Below are 12,067 nucleotides of genomic sequence, written 5' to 3'. Positions count from 1 at the left end.
CCGGAGCCTGTGCTCCGCAACGGGAGAGGCCACAACAGTGAGAGGCCCGCGTACTGCAACAACAACAACAAAAGTTATAGTATTATATAAGTTGGGCTTTTTTAGGACATAGAAAGCCTATATTTCATAAAATATTTTGTGAAAATTAGTTCCGTCAATCATAAAAACTAAAAATGTATTTAAGTATTTGAATGAAAAGAGTCAGAGATGTTGACCTTATTTCATAGAGGTAATAACACTGCTTACTTTTTCCTAAATAGGACATAAGTACCGTTTACCAGATCTTTGCAGATGAGGTGCTTGGTTCAGGCCAATTTGGTATCGTCTATGGAGGTAAGCAACTACAGCCTTTTGCATATTGTAGATAACACAAATTATGAAATTTAAAAACATCTGCCAGCTATTAACATCTTGTCACAGTTTCGGCAAGTGGTGTTTTTCTCAAAGGTGTTTTTCCTACATACATTTAGCTAAAGCCCCTTTCATTATAACTGAGTATTAATTGCTTAATTTAAACCAAGAACTTTAAAAAGTAACAGAAAGAATAAGAAAATTCACAAGTCTTTATCTTGTAGCTTACACATAAAGATATTTGGGAAAAATAAATGGTTTGAAGTTTATGTTGGACCATGAAAGTTTGTTTATTGAAGTATATGCCCCACTGGTTTTCCCACACAAATGGCACCATTTGTCTACTATTGGCATGAATGGTATCAGGTCTGAAGACATGGAATCTTATCCAGCTCTGTGACTTCCATTGGCAAAGTCATTTAACCTCACTGTGCCTCAGTATCTTCATCAGTTTAATGGAGCTAATAAAACCTGACCTGCATAGTTCACAGGATTTTTAATGTTCATTAATGTTCATTAATATGTAATATATGTAAAAGTACTTTATAAGCTATGATACAAGGTATAAAAGGAAAGTAATGTTAATCGTTTCATTCCTTACTGAGACTAGTTGGCCTTTCTGCCTGAAGGCTGTATAGTTAAGTCACTCTATGCTGATCCAGTGAACCTAGAATAAAATTAATTAATTGGTACGATGTTTCTATCTTGACAGAATTTCTAAAGACTAAGTCACATAGTTAACTATCATCTCTTTAATAAAGTGGATTATTTTTCAGCAAACAGGTTCATTCAAATTTCCTGCTGTTTCAAATAATGAAACAGCCTTTATTAGGGGCAATTACTATAAGGGAAAATATACTTTATTTCTTAAAATTAAAGGGTAGTGATGGAGAAAGAACAAAATGAGCTGAAAAAAAGAAATACAAAAATACATGCATATCAATTTCAGTTTGTGGATAACTTCCTGATAAAGCTTTTGTATTGTATGTGGGATGTCAATTTGTGTCTTTTCTTTTCTGTACTTTTTTTAAAAATAGGAAAACACAGAAAGACTGGAAGGGATGTGGCTATTAAAGTAATTGATAAGATGAGATTCCCCACAAAACAGGAGAGTCAGCTCCGTAATGAAGTGGCTATTTTACAGGTAAAAAAAAAAACACAAAAAGTTGCTTTGTATTGGTTTTAATTTTTGATTTATGAGTTTTTAAATCCAAGTCTATTTAGTGTGCTGATAAGATTTTGGTTTTTGTTTTCTTTCTTTGTTCTCATTTTATGACCTTTTGGCTCAGTGAGAGGCTGGTGAGCATCTGAATTAACCCCCTAAGTTTTTTTTTTTTTTAAAGGCAAAATTAGGTTACAATAATCTAGGAGTTACAAGGACTGCCATTATGGTAGTAGTTCGTTTAGAACACATTTTCCTAAGGAAGATCTTAAACTAAAAAAACTCAAATTTCATTCTTAATTCATCACTCCATGAGCTCAAAATACTTTGATATTTCTACCACCACATTTCATTATAATAGTTTAGTCCATTAAGGTATATTTTTAAAGATATATTGGCAATGACTTAAATCCCATAAAATAAATTACTGTGTTTTTATTTAGCATTTTTTATCTCTTTTGGACATCATCTAGAAGAGTAAAATTTAGCTTTATTTTTCTGAATATCATATAATTAATTTATAATATGCAAATATTTATTAATTCATTGTGGAGCTTTTGCATAGTATTTAAGAAATGGTGATATAATAGTTAATGCTGTCAGAGCCCCATTTGCTTGTGGGTGAAGTTCAAGAAGACACAGCCTACTGAACTTGTGCTTTGGAGAAGAAGGTAAGAAACATATAAACATGTAGTTAATTTTACATTTATTACATTATTGGTCACTGTTAGTAACATTTGCCTCACTTTTTTTCAGAGGAGTGATAATCAAAAGATTGTGGTCTACAAGCTACCTGTGGTCACTTCAAGGCTGCCTCCTCCTATAAAGCTACCTTTAAAATAGAATATTAACAGTATTCAGACTCTGCATTAGGGTTTGAATATACTGTTAGAGATCTTTTTTCATATCTAATTTTGGACTCTTTCTCAATATCCAATCAATATGCAAAAAAATAAATATTAAGGATTTATTCATAAGGATTGATTTTTCCTTGTCATTTTTAAAAATTTTTATTGAAGTATAGTTGATTTACAATGTTGTGTTAATTTCTGCTCTACAGCAAAGTGACTCAGTTATACATATATATATTCTTCATATTCTTTTCCATTATGGTTTATCACAGGATATTGAATATAATTCCCTATGCTATACAGTAGGACCTTGTTTTTTATCCATCATATATATATTAGTTTGCATCTGCTAATCCCAAGCTCCCAATCCATCATTCCCCCACCCACCCTCCACCTTGGCAACCACAAGTCTGTTCTCTATGTCTGTGAGTCTGTTTCTATCTCATAGATATGTTCATTTGTGTCATATTTTAGATTCCACGTAAAAGTTCTCCTTGTTACTTTGATCACAAACACAGCTCTGTACTAAATACTGAAGCTTTTTTCCCACGTTATCAACTGCAAATCTTAATAAGTAAATTTAGGAATTTCCAGATAATACACAATGTTAAACACTTTATTATTATAGCCCTCTGGTTATTTTCAGAATGAAAATATTTCAGAATTAAATAATTGTCGCCTGTGGGATTTTTCACTTTCATTTCACAGGGCTATAGTAATGTCAAATGTCCTTTTGCTATTGCCTGAAGAGGGTAGTAGAGTAGTGGGAGAAAAGGTGAGGCGCTCTCATGGCTCCCTATGTAAATGGGAAAACGTTCTCAGAAACTTAAGAGCAGAATTTCTAGTTTGACCGTTGTAGTATAAATTCAGTGTTTTCCCCTTCTCTTCTTGGAAATCACCCAAAAGCTACAAGAAAAATGATAAACAGAAAAGCATAGTCTATCTTTAACAAAAATAGAAAAGAGTTCAGCCCTACAAAATAGATGGAAGTTTTTCCAAAAACAGTGGAAATGGACCAGGCAAATGTAGGAAGAGGCACCACAGTAAGAACTGGTTTTGGGCTTCCCTGGTGGCGCGGTGGTTGAGAATCCGCCTGCCGATGCAGGGGACTCGGGTTCGTGCCCCGGTCCGGGAAGATCCCACATGCTGCGGAGTGGCTAGGTCTGTGAGCCACGGCCGCTGAGCCTGCGCGTCCGGAGCCTGTGCTCCGCAACGGGAGAGGCCACAACAGTGAGAGGCCCGCGTAACGCAAAAAAAAAAAAAAAAAAACTGGGTTTTGCTGGCTCTTTCTGAGCTCTACAATCGTGACAGCCTCTCTCTAGTTCCTCTCAAATAGAAGAAAGCCAAGGGAGTCATGATCTAATAAGATTTAATTCAAGAGAAAACACATGAAGTGAATTGAAGTAGGGCACTCTAACAGTGGAAGAGTGCAAATCACACCAAACCAAATGACATCAAAAACATCTATAAAGGAAAACTAGAGACCATACAGGGAGGAACAGACAAACACATTTGTAGTCCATGACAGATGAAATAGACAAAGCTAAGTAAGAACATAGGAGGCCTAAACAGTATAAGGTAGATCTAACCAGTTTATGTTGAACACTGTACCCTAAAAACAAATAAGTACCCTATTAATTCAAAAAAAACAGTAGAATAAACAGTACTTTTTGGTCTTAATGCACTAAAGCTAGAAATAAATTATAAAATCAGAAAACAAAAACTCCCACCACCTGAAAAAAAATTTTTTTTGAGTCTTAATTCTTGAATCAGAGAGCAAAATCAAGATTGGAGTATTGAGAAAATAATTGTGGAAATACTGTATATCAGAGCTTTTGGACTATTGCTGACAGAAATCTTGGTAACCTTAAATATTTAATCAAGAAAGAATGAACATAAATGAATTAAGAGTCTTAACCCAAGAAGTTGAAGGATGAACAGTCAACCTGAGGAAAACAGAAGGAATTAACAAAGATAAAAAAAGAAATTAATAAATTTAGTATAATAAATCCAAAAGTTGATTATCGGGTGGGGGAGGGAGTGGACAACAATAAAATAAGTGTCCAACCGAATCAAAATATAAGAAGATATAAAAACATTTTGGAGAGACGATCACAAATACTGAAAAAATTTTAGGGAATCTTAAGATACTATCTTGTGCAACTCTGTTAGATAAACTTGAAAACCTGGAGAAAATGATTCTCTATGAAAGTATAATTTACCAAAACAGACTCTAGAGGAAATAGGACATTTAAACAAATAGAAGAAGTGGTTAAAAGAATTTATGTTACAGCATACTTCTATTTTTGTGTGTGCATGCATGTGTTTCCAAGGATGGTGGGGGGAAAAAAGAAACTTTAAGAGGTAGTCAGCTGCAACATAGGGGACAGCCAACCACACTTCCAACTCTAAATCGGTCAAAGTTACGATGTTCTGAATCTTCTGCTTACTGCCATTATCATGCCCCACCACTGTGGGGTATTTCACTTTCATGTATCTACTATAAGATTGTGTTACTTTTTATTTTGCTACGTGGAACACCGTGTCATTAACTTGTTTTAAGCTGATTAGTAAACAGTATTTATCTTGCATTTGCTATTCACTTTCTAAACATTTTTAAAACACCAACCATGATTCAGAAGTTGAGCTAAAAGTGACTAAGACACAGTCTCTGCTCTCAGAGAACTTACTAGGCTACAGAGTAAGATACATATACACGTAATGCAGTACCATGGGAAGAGCAGTGCTGCATAGAGTGCAGTGGCAACAACTGCAGTAGTCTGGAAGAGAGGTGATGTGAGCTAAACTGGAGGCATTACAGTGTTCCGGAATTGAGAAATGATGGTGTATTCAAAACACATTTTAGAGATGGAGCCCAACTTCACATAGGCCGAAAAAAAGTTTGCCCTCTTGGCATACTTAGATACCCATAGTAAGGAAAAAGAGCATAAGAAAAATATATTTCTGTTAATAAGTATTAAAAAGTTTAATCACGGGCCAATATTTAAGAGCATATTTAAGATTGAATAAGAAGAATGAAACCAGATTACTGAAGATATTAAAATCCACACAGAGGAATTTAGATTTATGTCCAGAAATAAAGAACCATTGAATGTTTTTTATGTATGGCTGACTTCTCAAATTGCTTTTGAAGAAGTTTTGTTTCTTTTTTTAATATCAGTTAAGATAGATTGCTTTTTTATTAGCAGATACAGTATCACGTTCAGCTTTGTATTTCTCCAACCCTGTTAACCTGGTAGTGCTTAAGAAAAAGGGGTGATGGTAGTAAAGAGATGCTGAGCCTAAAAGAGGGAAGACCAAATCAAGGTATAATACGAGATCAAGACTTAGATAAATAACTACCTTAAAGACAAAACCACCTGTTTGAGCTAAGACCCTCACAAACAGCCCCAAAGAACCAAAGCTCTGTGTAATTGGCTAAACTTTGACTGGCAGTTGGTGCCTATTCATGGACAGCATAAAATTAGAGTACTATCAGAAGATTAAAAAGATGAGAAGGAAGGAAAAGTAGTAGTAATGGACAAGGGCATTTATATTGGAAAAACTGGGAAGACATTCTTTCCCTTCAGTGTATCCACTCTCCAGTACAGAACTTGGAAAATCAAAATCTATGATCCTTTTTATTTTGTTTGCTTTTATTTATTGTTCTAAGCTATTTTTTGCTTTCTGTGCCATTATTCCATACAATTAATTGCAGCACATTGTTAGATATTAATATTTGCACAGTAAAACTTTTACTCAAGTTGGTCCAATAAATATCCTGCAACTCTTCAGAATTTGCACCATCCTGGGATTGTAAACCTGGAATGTATGTTTGAAACCCCAGAACGAGTTTTTGTAGTAATGGAGAAGCTACATGGAGATATGTTGGAAATGATTCTGTCCAGTGAGAAAAGTCGACTTCCAGAACGAATAACTAAATTCATGGTCACACAGGTATTTTAACTTTTTTTGAAACTAGAAAATAATAAAAACTACAAGAAATGGTAGTGCTTTTACATATTGTAATATTGTGGTGGGAATTGTTAACTTTGAAGAACAAAAGAACACTTTTAGTTAAATCTTGATGAACTGTAGTGGACTTTTTAAAATTATTATACCACTCAAGGGGTCCAGTTAGTGTTTAGCTGTGATTTTTCCAGAAATAGAAAAAAATTCTGTTTTCTTCAATAACAGATACTTGTTGCATTAAGGAATCTACATTTTAAGAATATTGTGCACTGTGATTTAAAGCCAGAAAATGTGCTACTCGCATCAGCAGAGCCATTTCCTCAGGTGAGATATTCTCCAGAACCTTTTTTAAGTACGGTTTTAAGTATGTCTGACAACATTATGAAGTACCCACGTATAATGAAAGGCAGTGCTGTAGGTTCAGTATATAACCACCATCTTACAGAAAAGAAGTTTCTACCTTATAACTGCCATTGAGGATTTATACCTGAGTAGTCTGCATTCAGATTTTACTAATTATATTGCTTATTTTCATGAAGACTTTTTAGACTTAATGACTTTTTAGACCAGTTCTCAAGGAATAGTTTTTTTGCACTTTTTGCACAATTCACCCCTCCCTGTGGGTTGGGAATGAAGTAGGGAGAGTCAGCCTTGGCTGGTGCTTGGTGCTCAGGACAAATTCCCCATGAAATAAAACAAACTGAGGGATGACGCTGAAATGAGAAGACTAGATTTTGGTTGAGGCAGGCAGCCAACACTTCTTCCTCTTTAGAGTACTATATTTCAAACATTTTCAGCAAAATCTACGGAAGAATTACATTTGCCATCACGACCAGTGCTCACATATGTATTGCGATATGTATGTGTGTGTCTCTCCTGCGTGTGATGCATTCATTTTTTTACTTGGTTAAATTTCATTTCATTAAAAAGTGTTGATCTTGATCCAAATTTATTTCATAACCTAAAAATGGTTATTAACCCAAAGTTTGAAACATTTGTCCTGAGGAATATATATCGGTGGTACCTATGGATATTTCTCACGATTGTCATCACCTAGAATAATGTGTTGCCAAATTATTGTTTATGTACATTTAAAACACAATTAGACAAGTGGCTAGAATAAGGACAACAGATGACTATTTCACTTGGTAAATACAACTCAGATTCTCTTTCAAGAAAAAAATGTATTTAAAAAAATTTATTCAATTCTTTTACTTTTAAGGAAGTAATCATATTCCTTTTGTAATGTCTATGTGAATAAAAGTAATCCTCTATCTTTGTGAGGTCAAAAAGATTCCATAAGCATTGGTGCAATATTTTAAAGTGCTTCCATGTATTATTTCATTTGATCTTCAGGAGAGTATGGACAAAGGATGTACACCCCTACAGCTAAGGCTAAAACTCCAGCTTTCTGACCTCTATTAGGAACAAAGGGAAAATAATGTCACTTACTCTTTTTTTTGGTCAAGTGCTAGCCATGGCCCCTCTTCTTTATTCAGTTGCCAAACTGCCAAGTCATCTTTACTTTATCAAAATATTACCTGAAATATGGCATTTAATGAAAAAAAGAGTTCACATTTCTTCATGGTCAATAATCCTGTTCTTCAAATATTCAGAGGAAGTAGCTGAATTCAATAATGACACAGAACAAATATCATCATAAAAACATGTATGAAGGTCCGTCCATCTTTGCTTTCCACTCACTGTTTGTACCACTGGTTTGTAGAGGCCTCTCAATTTATCTTGAAGTTTTTAGTGATGACATTTTGTGAATCAGGGCATTTCCGCCGGACAGTACTTGGCATTTGCTTGTTCAGCATGGATGTATCATTAATCACCAAAATTTGAACCTCACAGAAGATGGGCAGCAAGATAAGTATTCTGAACTCTGCCAATTTCATTACATTTGAGAACTCTCTTCCCAAAGGGGCATGGTAGTGACTGCAGCTACCCCCAGATATAACTTGTTTCAAATCTAAACATCTAACTAGCAATATTTTGTTCCATAGTCATAGAAAACACTCATTCTCTTTCAAACAATCTCTAATATGACTCTTCTACTGGCCACATTAATAGTTATCTTTAATACACCGCAATTTCATTTACTTGCCAATATATAGTGTCCTTGGGAAGAGAGATTCTACGATTAAGCAAAATAAAGGGTAAGTTTTTAAATATCATAACTTATTTTTCCTTCAGCAAACATTTGAGTACCTCTATCCAGGCACTGTGAGGCCACTGAGCATTTAAAAGTGAAACATATAGTTCCTGCTTACAGGTGATAGAAAAGTGATCTCCTAGGGCTTCCCTGGTGGCGCAGTGGTTGAGAGTCCGCCTGCCGATGCAGGGGACACGAGTTCGTGCCCCAGTCCGGGAAGATCCCACATGCCACGGAGCGGCTGGGCCCGTGAGCCATGGCCGCTGAGCCTGCGCGTCCGGAGCCTGTGCTCTGCAACGGGAGAGGCTGCAACAGTGAGAGGCCCGCGTACCACAAAAAAGAAAAAAGAAAAAAAAAAAAAAAAAAAAGAAAAGAAAGTGATCTCCTAAAAGCCAAATGATAAAAGATCAGTACCCTCCATTTCATCAAAAACGCTGAGCACTTATAACACCAGTCTGGTATTTGGCATTCTGGAAGCTAGAATTCAAAAGTGGTTTTTTGAAATAAGCATTAGCAAAGCTCTTCATACTGTTAGTAATGATCACAGGGTTATAAATGTATCTAAATTTTGGGAAAAGGGTATTTTGCAATTTCCTTATCTATAATTTTTGACATTCATAATCAATACAGTTGGCAAATGTGTTGAAATGATACAGTATCATGTTTAGGGACAGGTATGTATATATAGATACATATATCAATAATATAAAATTAACATCATCCTTTAATTTCCAGGTGAAGCTGTGTGACTTTGGTTTTGCACGCATCATTGGTGAAAAGTCGTTCAGGAGATCTGTGGTAGGAACTCCTGCATACTTGGCCCCTGAAGTTCTCAGGAGCAAAGGCTACAACCGTTCTCTAGATATGTGGTCAGTGGGAGTTATTGTCTATGTGAGCCTCAGCGGCACGTTTCCTTTTAATGAAGATGAAGATATAAATGACCAAATCCAAAATGCTGCATTTATGTACCCACCAAATCCATGGAAAGAAATTTCTGGTGAAGGTAAAAAAAAATAAATTTTAGGTCTGTGCCTTTTAGTCAAAATCTTTGTGATCCCAAATCACCCTGTCTCTTCTGACTTCTCTTTTTAATATTTCCCATTCACCTTCCAAATTCAACTGTTTACCAATTTTTTCAGCATGCTTCCTTTTACATTATCTTTTCTTTATCCTCCTTATAGTTCGCAGGCAGGGCACTAATCCAAGCCCCAGCTACCTCATTTTGAAACTACTCAAATAGCTTAACTGTCCTTCTCAGTCACCACTGCCACATCCTCCTTCAGGAAACACTACTTTCATCTTACTCTGCTCCCGGACATTTATCTCAGCCTCCCTCTAACCAGGCTGCATCTGTAGGTCTCTGTGATACGGCCCGTTTGCCTTCTAGCCTCATCCGCCGTTACTGCGCTACGCAAGCTACTTTCAACTATTCGCTGCATTTTGTTTAGGTCTTTTCCCTGCCTACCCGTCTCTCCTCCTTGCTGTCGAAATCCTTCCAGTTCTTCAGAGATCCCTTAACTTGTGGCTCATCTGAGAAGTCTTCCCTGAACCCCTCCTCCAAACTGTGTAAGATCTACTTAGGCTACTAGTTGGGCGTATTTATCTTTTCACAACCACTTATCTTCAGAACTAGATTCTAATCTCCTTGAATGGAGACCTGTAACTTAGGTTCTTTATATACCACTTAAAACATTATTTAACATTCCCATAGCCTTTGATAGAACCACTACTGGGGAACATCCCCACCTGAATTTAGCCAACCCTTGGAACGGGGGGTCTTTTTTTTTTGTTTTCCCAAAAGTGCCAGCCCTAATCATAGGGATTAATAGCCCATTAAACTGGGAAAAATTTGAGGAACAACATATAAATAGTAGGCTCATTTGGTAATGAACAGAGCTAACTGAAGAAGTACATATGAGGGTTTGGGGATGTTGCCAAAGTCATCTTAGAGCTCCTTGGACAGTGTGGTCTGCAGACCTCTTAAATCAGAATCACTTGATGAATTTATTAAAAAGAAGACCCTGCTGGCTCTATCCCAGAGATTCAAGACTCACCAGCTGGATTGATACCCAGGAATAAATACACTGAATACATTTTAATAAATACACCGAATGATTCTGATGCACATAGTGGACCACCACGTAAGGAACAATGGATAAAAGTCTGAAGTATTTAGAATACAGAGAAATTAATAATTAAAATACTTACGGGAAAAAAATAACTTGATTAGGGCAAAAACAAAAATATGGAAAATCATTGCTAGTTGGGTGGTATTTAGAACTAGAAATAGTATAGTATAAGTCGTTCATTTGGCTCATCCCTGGACCCATGCCTTAGTAACAACTATATTGTTACAAAGGGATGTTGTAGTTACCTGGTTGCTTTGGTTTTGCAGTTGGCCCATTTCTCCAAATAATTGGATAAAATTTGTATGCCAAGATCTCACCACATACACCAAAATACCATGAACTTATTTGCTAATACTTGTTAAGTATGAACTTTTGGTAATAAGTTATCACCTCACTGTAACCACATCTGTAGAAGCAACGCAATGGCTTTGGCTACTTTTGCAGACCAAGCCCGAGACTAGAGAAGAACATGGCATCATTGGGGAGGGAAAAAAGAAACAAAAAAAATCAGCCTATAATCAGAGTCTGGTTTATTCATCTTAAAAAATAAGTTAATACTCAGCATTTATATGCTGAGCACCATTCTAAGCCCTTTATGTGTATTAAATTTATTTCATCTTCTCAACAACCTCATTTTACAGATGACCGAGGCACAGTATACTTTAGTTAACTCACCCTATGTCACACGTAGTAACAACACCAGCTCAAGCAGGCTGGCTCCAGTCTGTACTTCTAACCTGCACTCTATACTGTCTCCTAAATAAACCAGATACACTGTGAATTCAGTAACTATTTATGGATCACCAGCATGTTAGCTTAAAGGCCATGTCCTTGAGAAGCAAAAATCCTCAACCTTATATTTCTATGGATTGAACTGCTTTCCAGGCAGTCACAGGTTTGGGATGCTCCATACACTCAAATTCATGTATCTAATTTTGTCTTTTCCCTTAGCAATTGATTTGATAAACAACCTACTTCAAGTGAAGATGAGAAAACGTTACAGTGTGGACAAATCTCTTAGTCATCCCTGGCTGCAGGTAAAAAAAAAAAAAAAAAAAATGTATCTCTCTTCGGCGATCCTCATTTGAGCAGTTCATGGTGACTGTCTTAATGAAACCACTCTTAAAAGCAATAGATTCTACATGTCTTAGGGCTTTAGAGTATTCATTTCACCTTTTTGTAAGGTGAGCATGACACATTATGTTGTCAAATATATTTTATTTTTAAAATGTCCACTAAAAGGTTTATATTTGCATTGAAGAGATCAGAGATGCCATTTAAATTGTTTGGCTTAGGGCTTCCCTGGTGGCGCAGCGGTTGCGCGTCCGCCTGCCGATGCAGGGGACGCGGGTTCGTGCCCCGGTCCGGGAAGATCCCACATGCCGCGGAGCGGCTGGGCCCGTGAGCCATGGCCGCTGGGCCTGCGCGTCCGGAGCCTGTGCTC

At 36.3% G+C, this 12,067-nt stretch overlaps 1 protein-coding gene across 3 annotated transcripts in view; it reads left to right on the top strand.

Annotated features, from left to right (window-relative positions):
* The window catches only part of PRKD3 (protein kinase D3), an 82,216-nt gene that overhangs the window by 69,021 nt on the left and 1,128 nt on the right, over positions 1–12,067 (top strand). For 2 of the 3 annotated variants that reach the window (XM_028496567.2, XM_007103384.3), the window contains 6 exons: positions 261–333; positions 1,389–1,495; positions 6,160–6,321; positions 6,562–6,660; positions 9,230–9,497; positions 11,575–11,660. In XM_028496567.2, coding sequence (XP_028352368.1) covers positions 261–333; positions 1,389–1,495; positions 6,160–6,321; positions 6,562–6,660; positions 9,230–9,497; positions 11,575–11,660 — 795 coding nt within the window. The other variant, XM_028496566.2, reaches the window with a different exon arrangement.

This window comes from Physeter macrocephalus, chromosome 12 (genome assembly GCF_002837175.3).
Source record: "Physeter macrocephalus isolate SW-GA chromosome 12, ASM283717v5, whole genome shotgun sequence".
In the NCBI taxonomy this organism is placed as follows: domain Eukaryota; kingdom Metazoa; phylum Chordata; class Mammalia; order Artiodactyla; family Physeteridae; genus Physeter; species Physeter macrocephalus.
The sequence above is the reverse complement of the archived record's forward strand: the minus strand, read 5'-3'. Positions and strand labels throughout refer to the sequence as shown.